The sequence below is a fragment of the Gadus morhua genome, chromosome 1 (assembly GCF_902167405.1).
Source record: "Gadus morhua chromosome 1, gadMor3.0, whole genome shotgun sequence".
Classification (NCBI taxonomy): domain Eukaryota; kingdom Metazoa; phylum Chordata; class Actinopteri; order Gadiformes; family Gadidae; genus Gadus; species Gadus morhua.
In genome coordinates this window covers 4,221,457-4,240,593 of record NC_044048.1, presented here as the reverse complement: position 1 = coordinate 4,240,593, position 19,137 = coordinate 4,221,457, and the positions used below count along the sequence as shown (strand labels likewise).

At 42.5% G+C, this 19,137-nt stretch overlaps 1 protein-coding gene and 1 non-coding gene across 3 annotated transcripts; one reads left to right on the top strand and one right to left on the bottom strand.

Annotated features, from left to right (window-relative positions):
* The first annotated feature begins 10,825 nt into the window (after nt 1-10,825).
* Nucleotides 10,826-10,955, top strand: LOC115553763 (U8 small nucleolar RNA). The gene has a single exon (XR_003978499.1). It is a non-coding gene; the product is annotated as a U8 small nucleolar RNA (small nucleolar RNA).
* Nucleotides 10,956-12,714: 1,759 nt separating this feature from the next.
* On the bottom strand, nt 12,715-18,828 carry tp53rk (TP53 regulating kinase). Of its 2 annotated transcripts, XM_030354705.1 has the most exons (3): nt 18,554-18,828; nt 13,072-13,581; nt 12,715-12,984 (listed from the first exon to the last, which is right to left on the bottom strand). In XM_030354705.1, exons 1-2 carry the CDS (start codon nt 18,774-18,776, stop codon nt 13,085-13,087), a joined length of 720 nt encoding a protein of 239 aa, XP_030210565.1. In that variant the 5' UTR covers nt 18,777-18,828; the 3' UTR covers nt 12,715-12,984; nt 13,072-13,084. The 2 variants fall into 2 exon arrangements, with proteins under 2 accessions (XP_030210565.1, XP_030210555.1); XM_030354695.1 differs by having other exon boundaries at nt 12,715-13,581.
* Nucleotides 18,829-19,137: the final 309 nt, after the last annotated feature.

Below are 19,137 nucleotides of genomic sequence, written 5' to 3'. Positions count from 1 at the left end.
TCCGTTTCTCTAACTGCCATTTGTTGGGTGTGCCTTTTCCCTAACCCCATTGGGGCAAAGGGTCAAAGGCTCCAACTGATAAGGCACCACTACTTCTCCCCACATTGCAATTGTCAACGATCCAATCAAATAATGTTTACCCAAAGGACAGAGTTTCCTGTGTTCTCATCAAGTAGAAGAATGCCCAAGGGGATCCCTCCCTTGTGACCGGTTTGCCTTGCCTTGCCTTGCCTTGCCTACTTCGCACATACTAAGTACACTTCAGTGTCATGCTTCATTTTTAACATTCAAGTTCTCTTAAAAAGTCCTAATATTATGTTAGATATACACTTTAAATATTATGGAAATCAACAAAAAATACACTTACTACATATTTCAAGAGTACTATTATAAGCTATTTAAGGTATTTAAATTTAGGTAATATTTCAAGTGCACTGAAGAAGTACTTATAATGTCGACTGAGTATGTTGCAAATGTAAAATAATTAAATTTCAAGTGTTATTATTTTGCACAATTTGGCATATTTACTGCACCTTGAACATATTCCATGTGTTTACAGTGTTGTTTAAGTTATGCAAATCATACTAACTACATATTTCAAGCGTACTATTTTAAGCCATTTAAGGTTTTTAGATTTAATTTAGATAATATTTCAAATCCATTGAAGAAGCATTTGTAATGTTGTTAAGAGTATATTACAAATGACTACATTTCAAGTGTGTTTTTAGTTCACTCAATTTAGCGTATCTACAGCACCTTGAATTTTTTTTCCACGTGTGTTTAAAGTATTGTTTAAGCATTATTTAATTGTATGTGAAATACAAGTTAAGTGTCATGGTACATTGAATTTAGTCTCTTTACATTTCACTTTGAATACGTTGCTTCCACATCAGAACTGTCTTTCAGGTGTTGTGATCGAATGAGAGGACCCCAAGCGCAGTCAACGGATGTTTGATTAAACCAGAGGTTTAATATAGTGACGACGAGAGCAGGAGGTAACAACAGGAAATGGACAGGCAAGGATTCCAGGCAGCTAGGCAGGCAGATAAGCACACGGGATGGAATCAGGGGCGGATCTACTGGGGTGGCATGGGTTGGCCACTGCCACCCTAAAAAAAGCCTTGCCACCCCAGCTGCCACCCCAGTTGGCAGCGCAAAACTCTTTTTTTTTTTTTTTTTTTTTTGCTTTAACAAGACATTTACAAAAGCGAGTTTCAAAGTCCGACTGCAAGTGAATGCAACCAGGAAATATTGCCCCATCCCGCCTGCCCCCCCCCCCCCCCCCCCACGAACGAAGCAAGCGGCGCGGCAGAGAGACTACATTCTTGAGCAGGGCTGTGTATTACAGAAACATCATAGTTCAAGACTTAAGTTAAGATTGGAATGCCTTATAGCTGCATAGCAGGCGCGTGCCGTATGGGCAGGTGGGGCGGCGAACTCCCTGCAAAAGCATTCTCCCAAAAAAATAGTTCCTCAGTAAATCATTGCTCCAAGTTTATTTTTAATAATGTGATTGTCACATTAACTATCAATTGTTTCTGTAGGCTTTCCGACTATTTTTGTTCTGTTGATATCAAATTGATGGTGGCGATTCTAGTTGAGTTTAACGTGTCATGCGATGTGGGGCAGCGGAGCTCAACGACCACGTCCCTCCGTATGTTTCTCGCATAACCCTGCAGGCTGCAATAAGAATTGCAATCCGCGCTAAAGACGCGCTAACAAACACAAACCCTTCTACGCTCAGCTGGTTTTCCTGACTGTTAACTTCATGTGCCTCCTTTTGTATCAACAGTCATTAGGGGTCCAAGCCAACAGGTTGGATCCCTATTGTTTTTGTAAGGATTATTATTAGGGGTCCAAGCCAACAGGTTGGATCCCTATTGTTTTTGTAAGGATTATTATTATTATACTTCCCATCTAGAAGTGGTACCACAGCCCAAACAGTAAATGGTGCACACGCGCCAATTGCATCACTAGATCTAGGTCCGTGAATACTACGCAGACGACCAAATCCAGACACGCCGGCCACTAGGTGGCGCTATACCAAGGAAAGACGCGTTTGGGGCTATAACTCCCACACCGAACCTCCCACAGTCAAAAACTTGTACCCACTTATTCACTGGAGTCTGCTGCATCTTTTGGCATAGGCCACGCCCATTTGCGTCTAGAATTTTTTTTCGCAAAATCGCGAAAACCGCAAAAGTGTTTTTTCCATACTCCTCCCACATTTCTCGACCAATCAACACCAAACTTTGCACACGACATCTTCAGACGCACACGAAAAGAAAAACTCAAACACTTTTTGATCCGACCTTCGATTACGAAACGGTAGCGTTTTGAATATTTGTTTATAAGCTAAATTAGACGTGGAATATCAAAAATCCAAAGAAATCCAAAATTAGACATCGGATCAAGTCCAATTTTTTGAGACATGTCGATGCTCCACTTAATGGCGTTCGATAAAAAAATCGGAAATTTTCGCCATAAGGGGGCGCAATAAACGAGGAAATTGTATATCTTCTCATTTGCCAGAGGAATGTTCTTCAAACTCAAGGGAAACCATCAAGGGGCAATCCCTAGTCTATATAGACAATATGGCCAAGAATTATTAATGTGGGCGGGAGTTATTTGGAAAAGGAAAATTGTCTTTGGAAAAATTCGCCACAAGGGGGTGCAAAAAAACGATGACATTGTCTATCTCCTATTTGGCCAATGGAATGTTCTGAAAACGCGTTTCAGGCTATAACTCCCACACCGAAGCTCCCACAGTCAAAACCTTTATATCCACATGTTGTTCACGGTAGCGTTTTGAATACTTGCTTTGCGTTGTGCCGGCGAAACGCACATTTCTTGTTTTTATACTTCCCGCCATAGAAGTGGTACCACAGCCCAAACCGTAAATGGTGCACACGCGCCAATTGCATCACTAGATCCAGGTACGGCACCGCTACTCAGATAACCAAATCCAGACATGCCGGCCACTAGGTGGCGCTATACCAAGGAATACGCGTTTGGGGCTATAACTCCCACACCGAACCTTCCACAGTCAAAAACTTGTACCCACATATTCACTGGAGTCTGCTGCATCTTTTGACATAGGCCACGCCCATTTGCGTCCATAATTTTTTTTCGCAAAATCGCGAAAACCGCAAAACTGTTTTTTGCCTACTCCTCCCACATTTCTTGACCAATCGACACCAAACTTTGCACACGACATCGTCAGACAAACACGAAAAGAAAAACTCAAACACTTTTTGATCCGACTTTCGACGACGAAACGGTAGCGTTTTGAATATTGGTTTATTACCTAAATTTGACGTGGAAAATCAAAAATCCAAAAAAACCAAAATTAGACATCGGATCGAGTCCACATTTTACACACATGTCGGGGCTAGCCTTAATGTCGTTCGATAAAAAATTCGGAAAATTTCGCCATTAGGGGGCGCAATAAACGAGGAAATTGTATATCTTCTAAAAAATTTCGCCGCGAAAACGCTACACTGACTTCTCGCTACTCCTACCACAGTCAAATCCTTTGTATCCACAGGTTCAGGGTAACGTTTTGAACACATGCTTCGCGTTGTGCCGGCGAAACGCACATTTCTTGTTATTCCTATTATTATACTTACCCCCCTGAAACTGTGCCCACAGCCCAAACCGTAAATGGTGCCGACACGCCAATTGCATGACTAGATCCAGGTCTCTTCGGACTATGCAGACGACAAAATCCAGACACGCCGGTCACTAGGTGGCGCTATAACAAGGAATACGCGTTTGGGGCTATAACTCCCACACCGAACCTCCCAGAGTCAAAAAACTTGTACACACAGATGCACTGGAGTCTGCTGCATCTTTTGGCCTAGGCCACGCCCATTTGCGTCTGGGAATATTTTTCGCTAAATCGCGAAAACCGCAAAACTGTTTTTTCGCTACTCCTCCCACATTTCTCGCCCGATCAACACCAAACTTTGCACACGGCATCTTCAGACCTACACGAAAAGAATTCCTGCATTACTTTTTTGATCCGACCTTCGACGACGAAACGGTAGCGTTTTGAATATTGGTTTATGAGCTAAATTAGACGTGGAATATCAAAAATCCAAAGAAATCCAAAATTAGACATCGGATCGAGTCCAAATTTTACACACATGTTGGTGTTAACATTAACGTCCTTCGATAAAAAAATCGGAAAAATTCGCCATTAGGGGGCGCAATAAACGAGGAAATTGTATATCGTCTGCAAAATTTCGCCGCGAAAACGCTACACTGACTTCTCGCTACTCCTACCACAGTCAAATCCTTTGTATCCACAGGTTCAGGGTGGCGAAATGCACATTTCTTGTCGCGTTGTGCCGGCGAAATGCACACTTCTTGGACCCCTGCATAACTGCTTGCAGTTCTAGTTAGGGGTCCAAGCCAACAGGTTGGATCCCTATTGTTTTTGTAAGGATTTTTATTATTAGGGGTCCAAGCCAACAGGTTGGATCCCTATTGTTTTTGTAAGGATTATTAGGGGTCCAAGCCAACAGGTTGGATCCCTATTGTTTTTGTAAGGATTTTTCTTATTATTATTATTATTATACTTCCCGCCTTGAAAGTCGGTCCACAGCCCAAACCGTAAATGGTGCACACGCGCCAATTACATGACTAGAACCAGGTCCGGCACCGCTACTCAGATAACCAAATCCAGACATGCCGGCCTCTAGGTGGCGCTATACCAAGGAGAAACACGTTTGGGGCTATAGCTCCCACACCGAACCTCCCACAGTCAAAAACTTGTACCCACTTATTCACTGGAGTCTGCTGCATCTTTTGGCATAGGCCACGCCCATTTGCGTCATTAATTTTTTTTCGCAAAATCGCGAAAACCGCAAAACTGTATTTTCGCTATCCCTCCCACATTTCTCGACCAATCAACACCAAACTTTGCACACGGCATCTTCAGACGCACACGCAAAGAAACCCTCAGACAGTTTTTTGATCCGACTTTCGACGACGAAACGGTAGAGTTTTGAATATTTGTTTATTAGCTAAATTAGACGTGGAATATCAAAAATCCAAAGAAATCCAAAATTAGACATCGGATCGAGTCCAAATTTTACACACATGTTGGTGTTAACGTTAATGTCGTTCGATAAAAAAATCGGAAAATTTCGCCATTAGGGGGCGCAATAAACGAGGAAATTGTATATCTTCTACACAATTTCGCCGCGAAAACGCCACACTTACTTCTCGCTACTCCTACCACAGTCAAATCCTTTGTATCCACAGGTTCAGGGTAGCGTTTTGAACACATGCTTCGCGTTGTGCCGGCGAAACGCACATTTCTTGTTGCGCTGTGCCGGCGAAATGCACACTTCTTGGACCCCTGCATAACTGCTTGCAGTTCTAGTTATTGTTATACTTACCTCACTAGAAGTGGTACCACAGCCCAAACCGTAAATGGTGCCGACACGCCAATTGCATGACTAGATCCAGATCTCTTCGGACAATGCAGACGACCAAATCCAGACCCGCCGGCCCCTAGGTGGCGCTATACCAAGGAATACGCGTTTGGGGCTATAACTCCCACACCGAAACTCCCACATTCAAATCCTTGCACACACAGATTCACTGGAGTCTGCTGCATCTTTTGGCATAGGCCACGCCCATTTGCGTCTAGAATTTTTTTTCGCAAAATCGCGAAAACCGCAAAACTGTTTTTTCGCTACTCCTCCCACATTTCTCGTCCAATCAACACCAAACTTTGCACACGGCATCTTCAGACGCACACGCAAAGAAACCCTCAGACAGTTTTTTGATCCGACTTTCGACGACGAAACGGTAGCGTTTTGAATATTTGTTTATTAGCTAAATTAGACATGGAAAATTAAAAATCCAAAAAAATCCAAAATTAGACATCGGATCGAGTCCAAATTCTACACACATGTTGGTGCTAACCTTATTGACGTTCGATAAAAAATTCGGAAAATTTCGCCATTAGGGGGCGCAATAAACGAGGAAATTGTATATCTTCTAATTGGCCAAAGGAATGTTCTTCAAACTCAATGGAAACCATCAAGGGGCAAACCCGAGTCTATATAGAAAATATGGCCAAGAATTATTAATGTGGGCGGGAGTTATTTGGCAAAGGAAAATTGTCTATGGAAAATGTCGCCACAGGGCGGCGCCAGAAAACTACGACATTGTCTATCTCCTATTTGGCCAATGTTCTGAAAACGCGTTTTAGGCTATAACTCCCACACCGAAGCTCCCACAGTCAAAACCTTTATATCCACATGTTGTTCACGGTAGCGTTTTGAATACTTGCTTCGTGTTGTGCCGGCGAAACACACATTTCTTGTCGCGTTGTGCCGGCGAAATGCACACTTCTTGGACCCCTGCATAATTTTTATTATTCCCGCCATAGAAGTGGGCCCACAGCCCAAACCGTAAATGGTGCGGACATGCCAATAGCATGACTAGATTCAGGTCCGGCACCGCTACTCAGATAACAAAATCCAGACATGCCGGCCACTAGGTGGCGCTATACCAAGGAATACGCGTTTGGGGCTATAACTCCCACACCGAACCTCCCACATTCAAAACCTTGTACACACATATTCACTGGAGTCTGCTGCATCTTTTGGCATAGGCCACGCCCATTTGCGTCCATAATTTTTTTTCGCAAAATCGCGAAAACCGCAAAACTGTTTTTTCCTTACTCCTCCCACATTTCTTGACTAATCGACACCAAACTTTGCACACGACATCTTCAGACGTACACGCAAAGGAATCGGGAGACAGTTTTTTGATCCGACCTTCGACGACGAAACGGTAGCGTTTTGAATATTGGTTTATGAGCTAAATTAGACGTGGAAAATCAAAAATCCAAAGAAATCCAAAATTAGACATCGGAACGAGTCCAAATTGAACACACATGTTGGTGCTAACCTTAATGTCGTACGATAAAAATTTCGGAAAATTTCGCCATTAGGGGGCGCCATAAACGAGGAAATTGTATATCTTCTACAAAATTTCGCCGCGAAAACGCTACACTGACTTCCCGCTACTCCTACCACAGTCAAATCCTTTGTATCCACAGGTTCAGGGTAGCGTTTTGAACACATGCTTCGCGTTGTGCCGGCGAAACGCACATTTCTTGTCGCGTTGTGCCGGCGAAATGCACTCTTCTTGGACCCCTGCATAACTGCTTGCAGTTCTAGTTATTATACTATACGCCTTAGAAGTGGTACCACAGCCCAAACCGTAAATGGTGCCGACACGCCAATTGCATGACTAGATCCAGGTCCGGCACCGCTACTCAGATAACCAAATCCAGACACGCCGGCCACTAGGTGGCGCTATACCAAGGACAGACGCGTTTGGGGCTATAACTCCCACACCGAACCTCCCAGAGTCCAAAAACTTGTACACACAGATGCACTGGAGTCTGCTGCATCTTTTGGCCTAGGCCACGCCCATTTGCGTCTAGGAATATTTTTCGCTATATCGCGAAAACCGCAAAAATGTTTTTTCGCTACTCCTCCCACATTTCTCGACCAATTGACACAAAACTTTGCACATGACATCTTCAGACCTACACGAAAAGAATTCCTGCATTACTTTTTTGATCCGTCCTTCGATAACGAAACGGTAGTGTTTTGAATATTGGTTTATTAGCTAAATTAGACGTGGAATATCAAAAATCCAAAGAAATCCAAAATTAGACATCGGATCGAGTCCACATTTTACACACATGTTGGTGCTAACCTTAATGTCGTTCGATAAAAATTTCGGAAAATTTCGCCATTAGGGGGCGCAATAAACGAGGAAATTGTATATCTTCTACAAAATTTCGCCGCGGAAACGCCACACTGACTTCTCGCTACTCCTACCACAGTCAAATCCTTTGTATCCACAGGTTCAGGGTAGCGTTTTGAACACATGCTTCGCTTTGTGCCGGCGAAACGCACATTTCTTGTCGCGTTGTGCCGGCGAAATGCACACTTCTTGGACCCCTGCATAACTGCTTGCAGTTCTAGTTCGATTTGATTATATTAAACTTTATTGTCATTGAACCAAGTAACCATTACTTGGACAACAAAATGCAAGTCATCTTCCGTAAATTATTTACAAATGGCCATCTCTAATCTACTTGGTTGCACAACTGTCTGAACTTTTATAATATAAGTCATCAATAATTAATAATAAAACAAGCTTCACATCAAGAGCAAAAAAAATAATAAGGTAAACCCAAAAGGTCTTAAATACTTAGAAATTAAAGATATAAAAGAAGAAAGAGAGGGAAATCTTTGATAGCACTTCCCCTGAATGCCCATTTGGCTCTTCCAAGCATGCAGGTAATACACTCTACTTTGGGAGTTATTCTATGTCACCGCACTTTGAGGGTGGCATTGTATGTAAATTATTGGAATCGGTGAATAAAGTGATATTTGCACTCAAGTTGGACTGATGATTGACATCTGATAGGAATATCTCATGGACCAATGCCAACTTATTGTTAACTAAAGTACATATTGCAGCTCTCTTTGCATATATTTTTAGCCCCATGCCCCTGCTGGTGTAATAGTGCAGGTGTTTGTTGTAAGGCAGGTTGATTTTGTAATTATTCAGTAATAATTTATTAAATTTTGTCTGAAACCTTTTATGTTTAAATGTAAGGCTTTACTCATCCCACAATAAATTAAATATAATGTTATTGAGTCAAAATATCTAAATGTGGGGGCTTTCCAAGTAAATATTGATTGATATGGCTTTAATTAAATCGGCATACTGTATATACTTCTGCCATAGGGTGCCACCCCTCAAAATCTCCTGTCCCCCTCTTGCCACCCCATGAATATTTTTCTAGATCCGCCGCTGGTTGGAATAGATGGCAGGAAGGTACGGGTTGGTGATCCTGGGGCAAGATATCTAACTGTATCTTGTTATTCAAACATTCAATAGTGCCGGGACTGGTATCTACCAGTGTAGTTGAAACAACGATCTGGCGATGGGTGGCTGAAGAACCGGGGTTTAAGTACAGCGGAGATGTTGACTGGAGAATGATGACAGATATGCGAGTTTGACAGGTGTAGAGCTGGGGACAACGAGGAAACACCTTGCCCCAGAAGGGGAGGCAGAGCTGAGCATCCACTGGTACGGCCATGGCCGTAACAGTGGGCCTTCCCTCCCCTCAATGGGCCCCTCCAGGCTACCCACCAGGTCTATTAGTGTGCTCCTCGTGGAAATCTCGTACCAAGGATGCATCAGAGATATACACTTTATCGGAAATATATTCAAAATTAACTTTAAGGAAGATCAGTTAAGTATACTTGTAAGAAGTATGCTGAAAACATACTTCAAGTATGACAGCAGTAGCATACTTTTCATTAGTATATTACAGTTGCGCTTGATGACCTCCTGACCGAAATACAATTTATCGGAAATATATTCTGAATAAACTTTTGAGAAAGATCAGCTTAGTGAACTATTAAAATGTATACTGAAAGCATGCTTCAAGTATTACAGCAGTAGTATACTTATTTGCAGTATATTAAAGTTGAGCTTCTCACAGAAACACACTTTATCTGAAATATGTCCTAATAAACTTTTGAAAAATAGCAGTTAAATGCACTTTCAAGAAGTATACTGAAATCATACTTCAAATATTACAGCGGTAGTATACTTATTTTCTGTAAATTACAGTTGAGCTTAATGACATCCTGGCAGAAATACACTTTATCTGAAATATATTGTAAATAAACTTTGAAAAATATCAGTTAAGTATACTTTAAAGATGTATACTACTGATACAACACATTCAGTACATTGGTGTTGGTATATTTGCACCTACATTGACCAAAGATCTCAGAAGAAGTGTACTTTTCCAATAAACTACCTAAAATATACTTACCATGAAGTTTGTTTCTGAAAAATTTACTTGGAATGAATTTACTTCTGAAATATATTTTTAATTCACTTCAGTGCACTTAATTTTCACTAGGGGAGCTCCACTCATCATGTTTGGCTGTTCTCTTTTAGAGAACAACAGATACAGATTCACCTCACGAATGAAACCTCCCTGTTGTCAGAACATATTTGACTGTCAGGTAGCAGCCACTACCTATAGGCAGTGGCGTAACTATCGGTAAGCAGGGTATGCGGGTGCGTACGGGCCCGGGCCAATCAGGGGCCCGCCCGTCGGTCTTCGAAATGTTCCACTTACGATGTGTGTCGTCATGCCTTCGTTGGTGTCGTCCTCTCACGTGCGTGTGCTTGTCGTCGGCTTGTGAACGGCGTGAGCACGGTTGCGGAGGCTGTGGGCGAGCGGCTGAAGGGGGGGGGTCCGTCGTTGCCTTGTTACGCCACTGCCTATAGGTCATGGTGCTACTTAAGGTCAACAATGAGGATTTGGTTTGATGGCTTTCCCCCAAATTGTGTTCACTACCTCACATTCACATCACTACCTAAAACTGTTTCTGAATGTGATGAGCATGAAATATTAAATCTTGGCCAGAATACAACACATATGAAAATACGTTGATTCCTCTCATTCAATTTAGTCTTCGAGTATGTATAATATTTAAACCAGTTCATTCGTGTAACTGGTTTATTTATTTTTGGTAATCCAGTTTAGTAAATTAACAATAACATGGACCTTTCTGTGGACATTCACATACTGTCCAGAAATCTGAAACATTGAATGAGGGACTATTTATAAAAGCAGTTTAAATAAATATTATTTATAAATGAAACCAAATCATCGTTGACCTAAGGTATCACCATGACCTAGGTAGTTCTATGTAACAGACATATATGTTCTGACAATAACTGGGAAGTATCATAAGTGAGGTGTATCCTTACCTATTGTTCTCAGAAAACTTCAGAACATGATGATTGGAGTTGATATGAAATATGATTATATCTCCTTCCTGGCTGAGGGCAACAACTTTCCAGGTTTCCAGTCCGACTATAAGCAATATATACATTGAGTCTGTACCTACATCTTAGTTGTGCACTGTCCTGAATAGAAACAAGACACAATGAACTCACAATTCTCTTACGTAATTGATACACTTTTTGAGTGGTTAAAAATTCTCCATGCAAGTTTAGTTTTGCAGTTCTTTTAATTTTTTAAATAGCAAGCGAGCAAGAGAGTTTATCAACTGCATATTTGTGAACAGCAGACTAATCGAGTGAGCTCAGTCAAACCTGCTTCAAGAGCTCTCGTGAGATGTGATGATGTCTCCTTGCAGGCCTGGCACAACAACCTACCAGGACCCATTTGGATTTATAATTGATTTGTAAAATACTGCCGAGTTTATGGTGATCAGTGTTGGGGTAGTTACTCAAAAAAAGTAATTAGTTACTTATTACTAGTTAGTTCTGTAAATTGTATGTTTCGGTGCTTAACCCTATTACCAAGTTACTTTTGGTTGTTGGCGGACCAAATGTCTGCGGTGGTGGACACATGATCCAGGAAGGATTCGAAAATTATTTTGAGCTTTGATTCCATGTCGGTATAACACTTGTTCAGGTAGGCTAATGGGAGAATGTCTTCCTGTCGGATGTTGGCTTGCGACTCCGGGTACTTTATCTAGTATTTTTCTAAATCTGGGCGATTCAATAGTCAACAGGGAAAGCATGTCTTCTACAATGAACCCTAAACTAGCTGAGTTTAAACACATCTAAACACATTTAAAAAAAAAAAAATCCCTTAATTATTATACACATTAGTATAGTCTGAATGGAACCTGGCAAGATGTTGCTCTCATCCGGGAAGGAGATATAATCATATCTCATTACTAGAGCTCCACTCATATTGTGCTGAACTCTGATTTGATGTGTTGCCAGGTCGGATGGCCATTTCCATCCCAACTATAAACAGAGAACCAATCAACAGAAACCCGCCCAAAGATAACCGATTAATGATTTACTCCTGCAATGGCAAATACACATGATCTTACTCAACATAATTTGAGTTTAAGAACTTAAAGAACATAACCTTGAGAACTATGTAAAGTAAACACCAGCTCGACTAATACGTCGTGAATCAAATCTCCTAACTGGCGCGGAGGTTTGAGTGACAGGTCTGAAAGAGCGGAACAGTGTGATTCTTCAAGTAAAAATCACATTCATTTTCGTCAGAGGTTTGGATTAAAAGCTATAATGTCGTAACCATCCAGCACTTAGTAAGGTAAAGAAACGTTTTTTTCAAAACCAGACCAATGCTAACGCGATTCAATTGTAGCCCAGTGTAGCCCACACTCGAACGCCCACTCCTCACGCTCGAGACTCAACGTAGGCTACTTCCAACTGAAAGTGGATCAAGCCGGTATCGAACATAAACTGTTAACTTGTGATTGTGAAAAAGTATCAATTATCGGAATTCTGTTTTCATAATATTGAAGATACAAGTGTGTGGATTGGTTAAACGTGTGAACATAGTAGTTGTAGTTGCTTCGCCCTCCTCCCATTAACTTTATAATACAATATTTTAAAAGTAGAATATCTCAAAAAGATAAAGTATTTTTAACATCTGGAAGTGTACGATTCCAAACTAATCTGAACTTAAAGTTTTTAGAGACTAAAAGAAAGAAAGAAAGAATAAAACGTATGAATAATAGTTGAGCGTTGTAAGCAGCATGACTTAATATTGCACGCACAGATGTGGCTGCAATATTAAGAATGGATTTCTACTCTGCTAATGAAATATTGAGAACACGCGTGTCTATTAGAGATTTATGAATGCTTTATTGAATGGTAACAGCTGCAGCTCATGAATTGTTTCCCCAATATAAACAGTAAACACCAATTGATCCTGTAGAAAGGCTGAAGGATTGGTCTGATGTCTCTCTCTGTGTTTGTATTCATATGTGCTTGTTGGGTTTTGAGGATCTTCTCTATCCATTTACAGCCTCCGGGGAAGACCTCAGCCCACCGCGGCCCTCTCCCTCAGCCCACCATGGACCTCTTCCTCCCTCTCAGCCCACCATGGACCTCTTCCTCCCTCTCAGCCCACCATGGACCTCTTCCTCTCCCTCAGCCCACCATGGACCTCTTCCTCCCTCTCAGCCCACCATGGACCTCTTCCTCTCCCTCAGCCCACCATGGACCTCTTCCTCCCTCTCAGCCGCACCTCATCCAGTTTCTTGATGACGGCCGAGGACTTTTTGGAAGAGGCGGCGTAGCTCTCCAGCAGCTTCTGGAACAGCGGCTCCGTGTTGGGGTGGGTGCTGAGGAAGGCCTTCTCCAGGACGTACAGGTCCACGCCCTTGTCCTCGGGCAGTGCGGAGATGTAACTCAGGCCAAAGTCTATGAGCACCAGGCTGAGCTCTGCCTCCCCGTCGCCGCTCCTCCTCAGCAGCATGTTGGAGGTGGTGAGGTCCCCGTGCACCACGTCCTCGTCGTGCATCCGGGCCAGGACCCGGCCCACTCTGGCGGCCAGCGGCTCCAGGGGCACCAGGGTGGGACTGGGATGGGACCGCTGCCGAGTCGCCGCGATGTGGTCACGCACTGTCACCGAATCCACAATGTCCTCCAGGAAGATGCAGTGGGAGGTGTAGTCCACAAAGTACACCACAGGGGTGGGGATGCCTGGGAAGAGGAGAGTTGGATCATAATGTTACGTCAGGAATGTGTTCCTATTAAATTATTTCTCAAAAAATGTACAAGAAAGTTTAATAATATGGGAAATATTGTTGCACTATTTGTGTTTTTATTTAGAAAAATTCCCTTATAGTAAATGTATAACCACTTAGGCTATAACTAATGCACTTGACTATCACTAATAAATCAATTGTAAATCCCTCTAATAATAATAACAGTAAATAAAGCTGCGAGCATTAATGAGGGGGCCAAGGAGAATACGACTCCATAAACTAATTTTGGTGGACAGACAAAATTGGTTAGGTGGCTACATGATGACTGCCTCGGTTATTTCACTTACAATGAAAGCTATTGGCAAATGGTTATCACAGGGAAAACACATTGAAGTCGCTTTCTAAGGGCTGGGATAGACTTGCTTCTAACAACGTATACGCCTACGGATCAGGGCTGCCATACGTATCCTGAGATCGTTTGGTGTGTTGATCGTGCATGTCGTCGCAAGGTACCACGACGGTTCCGCAAGCCGAATAGAACAGAGTAGCCACAGCAACAAGATAGATCTGCGTCAGACAGAAGGCCTTCAGCACTTTCAACAAGTTTCACATAAAAAATAATAATAAAAGAGACTGTGATATGATCACAGTCGCTGTGGTTTTAATGTCCCCCTAGAGGTCAAACATCACCAAATTATTTGGGCATCATCAGGATAGGGTAATAAGACCATCAGCCAAATTTGGTTTAATGGTGCGTTCACATCGCTGGGAATTATGGGGAAAACACTTTCGCGACGTCGGAAAGATCTCTTGAACGACACACCTCATGACGCTCTTATGATTCTACTTCTGTTTGACAAATGGGGCCAGATTTCGATAACAGAGTTGCCCAATTGGTGACGTATGGTTTACTTGACGCGCATGAACATGGCGGAACATGAACTTTTTACTCAATATAAAAGAATCCACCATCATATCACATTCTTTACTATTGATTGACGTAACTTCTGTTGGCATGACTTTGCTCTGTTTTAAACGTTGTGTGCTGGTAAACCAGCTCTAGATAAGGGCAAGTTCTGCCTTCCATACAGTGACAATACTGTATGTGCTTCTAAATAAAAGCAAAAAGATAGTATGTGACAGGCATCAAGGAAATAAAAGGCAAGGAAACTTGAAACTGATCCATCTAAGTTCTGTATCTGATTAAAACCCTCTGCTGTGAAGAACTTTTAGATTCAAAGGGTACCTAATAGTTTGGGTGCCCCAGGATGATGTCGTGAGGCTATGTACCAAGTTTGGCTATCATATGTTGACAGTTGCTGAGAAATGGACTTACTTCCTGTTTGGCGGCTTTGTCGTCAGGTTTGATTGGTTTTGAATTTGAAAAGCTGTTCAACACATTTGTTCAGCTTGGTCTGAAGACCGTATATGGCAAGTTTCATGAAGATTGGAGAGAATTTGTGCTACTACAACAACTACGTTCACACGCTTAACCAATCAACACACTTGTATCTTCAATATTATGAAAACAGAATTCCGATAATTGATACTTTTTCAGAATCACAGGTTAACAGTTTATGTTTGATACCGGCTTGATATACTTTCAGTTGGAATTACGTTGAGTCTCGAGCGTGAGGAGTGTGGGCTACACAGGGCTACAATTGAATCCCGTTAGCATTGGGCTGGTTTTGAAAAAAAATACGTTTCTTTACCTTACTAAGGGTTAATTACCTTACTAAGTTTTGGGAGCATGTGCTATTGATTTTGATAACTTTCAACATGGCGGCCAAATTCTGATGTAGTAATTTATTAGCTGTAGTAATTTATTAGCTATATGGAGAGGTCTGAGAGTATCACCAGATAAGGTTGAAACATACCCGTGAATGGGGAGGAGTTATAACACATCATTAATTACAGCGACCACTAGAGGTCAAAGAGTTGGTCTATGTAACAAGTTTAATTTCAGCCTACCGCCCGAGATGAACGAGCGGGGCATATCAAACTTTTTATTACCCTGCCTCTCGGTAATTAATCCTTACTTAAAGATCCCATGCCATTCTATTTTATGATGCTTTAATATAGGTATTAGTGGGCCACAAACACAGTATTCAAAGACGTCCCCGAAATTCAGCCGTGGTGCAGAGTTACAGTCACTCCGAAACAGTTGCACATTGAGCTTCCCCCAAACGCGCTGTTTCGGTGGGCGTGTCAAGGCAGGTCAAGGAGGGGGGTGGGGGTGTGGCCCTGAGCAGCTTGTAGCCTACTACCATGCGCTCTGTATACGGTGGGCGTGTCAAGGCAGGTCAAGGAGGGGGGTGGGGGTGTGGCCCTGAGCAGCTTGTAGCCACTGACAGTACCATGAGCTCTGTTTACGGTGGATGTATCGCAATGGCTCGTAGAAACCCATATTATACATAGATATCTATATCATATAATATATAATATATATTATCACCTGGCCCTGAGCAGCTTGTAGCCACGGTACCATGCGCTCTGTTTACGGTGGATGTATCGCAATGGCTCTTAGAAACCCATATTATACATAGATATCTATATCATATAATATATAATATATATTATCACGGCCAAAAGCTGTGTGAGCCTCCAGACGATAGGTTATTATGAATCTCAAACGACCGCGTCTACTTCAGATTGATGTGGAAGTGGTAGAACCAGAGACGTCAGAGAACCCGACGAAGTCCTTTGTGATTCATTATATCGTCTGGACGCGCACACAGCTTTTGTCCGTGATAATATGTATTATTTGATATAGATATCTATGTATTATATGATATTATTTAGATATAGAGCAGAGCTCCAGGACTGTAACGCAAGTGTTGTACACTTCCTTGTTATTTGGATAACCGTTCTGCTGTTGGTGTGATGGCGCATAACACGTCAGACTCTCGTCTCTGGTATTTCCACAACGAGACTCGTAGTGGGGGTTATCTCAGCCATGGTTGAGAATGAATTGTGGGAAAGGAACTTTGGCTTTGACTCCCTGAAGTAGGCTACATGAACCACGACATGGAGGAGAAAGGGATTGTTGGCCGCGAATGTATCCCGCTTGAGCCCTGCTTCCCGCCGCCTCGGCAGCGGTCAGCGCTAATCACCGCATCCTGATGCCGAGGCGGTGGTCCATCGGCAGCGAGGCTCCGGCGGGAGACGACCGCGGTCAACAATCCCTTTCTCCTCCATGTCGTGGTTCATGACTTCAGGGAGTCAAAGCCAAAGTTCCTTTCCCCCAATTCATTCTCAACCATGGCTGAGATAACCCCACTACGGGTCTAGTTGTAGAAATACCATAGACGAGAGTCCGACGTGTGATGCGCCATCACACCAACAGCAGGTTATCCAACGGTTATCCAAATAACAAGGAAGTGTACAACACTTGCGTTACAGTCCTGGAGCTCTATATCTAAATAATATCATATAATACATATATATCTATATCAAATAATACATATTATCACGGCCCAAAGCTGTGTGCACGTCCAGACGATATAATGAATCACAAAGGACTTCGTCGGGTTCTCCGACGTCTCTGGTTCTTCCACTTCCACATCAATCTGTAGCAGACAGAACCGTGCGCTGCCTGCTGCCTGCTGCCGGCGCGAGGCACCACCGCCCGGCTGCCCGCTGCCGGGCGGTGGTGCTTCGCGGCGGTGGTGCAGCATGTCGGCGGCAGGCAACCGGCGGCAGGCAGCATGTCGCAGTTCATGTAGTTCTGCCATTGCATTCAAAATTCTGTAACTAGCCTGTTACTACAAACTAAGCAACTACCGTACACGTATTAGCATTTAGCACTAGCTCAATCACGACTCCTTCAGAATTCTTGTGGGTGGTTACGAACCAACCAAGTGGGCAGGGCCATGAATAATAATTTGACAACGCTACGTCACAGTGTCACCTTATCCAGATCGGCTCATTCCTTCTGCCTTTTTCCTTTCATTGCCTATTGCATTCAGCAGACAAACTGCATAGATTTCAAACTTACCACAGCTCACAAACTTATTCAGACCTATGTTATTTAACAAACAATAGGAAAAATGTGATTTTAATGGCATGGGCTCTTTAAGATATGTAAAAGACCTGCTGAGAAATAGGCTGACATCCTGTTTGCCGGCTTCGCGGTCGAATTTGTTAGCTTAGCCATGTCACTTTGTCAACATGGAGCAGAACATATTGGGTCATATGTCCGATGCTTTTTGGAAACGTTTTCTTCATAAAACGTGCCAGACAGATGTTGCATACATTTTATTCCTTAGTAATAAGCTACATGGGTATGCCGTCTTTCAGAACCTTTTATTACTGGCAATAAAGAGAGAAAAAAAAAGTGCATCCTTATTGTACCCAGCACTTCTGAAAATGCACTTCCGAATGCGTCTCTGTCCCCAGCACATTTCAAACCAAACTGACGCCCATTCAACCCGGTCAAGTGGATCGGGTTGAATTCACTGCGGGTCTCTCTTCTTATATCCATCGATCTTACCAAAGATATTTTATTACCGTCCTTCTCAACACTCTCTGATCTCACTAAAAGGCTCGCAGCACCAAACAGCATTATCGACGAGATACGCTATGCATAGAGAAGAAAGATTACGACGTTGAATTTGCCACAATTTGCAACCAATTATTCTAAATCTGCCCATATATACACGTCAGAATGTTACGGTTTTCACTTGCTACAATGTTGCATCTGTGGTTAATGGTAATGCAGCCACAAAGAAGTAAACTATAGGGTGCTATTTTCAGCATTATGTTTTTGTTTTTTTTGACGGCACAGCGATCCGGGGCTATTCCCAAAAGTTCCGGGGCTATAGCCTCGAATGCCCAGGTCTAACGACGCGCCTGACTCCCATGGCAGAATAATGATAATGATAGGAAAACGTAGAATAACAATGGTTGTCTCGAAGCTGCTTGACCCCCAATAAGAACTCTGAAAACACTGTATGAGAGGAACAGACCAGCTCTTCTGCATCGCTGTATGGACCGCACCTCCTGCACGGTCCTGCGGTGGGTGAGCTTCTCGTCCAACAGAGGGTGGCGGTACTTCTTCGGGAACCTTTCTTTAATAATGGTTGACCTCCCCAGGAACACGTCTCGGTAAACACGGGCCTCCGCTCCTTGTTTTAAAACGCTTCCTTTGCTCAGGAACTCGGACACAACCATGTTCTTCTCCAGCTCCATGTTTACATTGGTCTTCTTCTTCTTGGGCCTTCAGCGCTGTTCTTTAATATACTGCAACCTAGCGGCCACTAATGTCAACTACACTAACCTTTTCAAACAATAGCATCAACCACCCGTACCCTTAGTTTTTAAAAAGTAGACCTAAAAATGTCATATCAATATATATACGTTTTATAAAGTATAAAAATACATAGTTTTATATAGAGCGTATTTAATATGTAGCAAAGTAAAAATACACTTCTAATATGGTATCCATCAAGTTAAAATTATGATGTAAGGCTAACTTAAATAAGCATAACAACATGTTTCCCGAATAGAACTACCTTCATGTGTTGAAATATTAATAAAAACAGTTGAACAT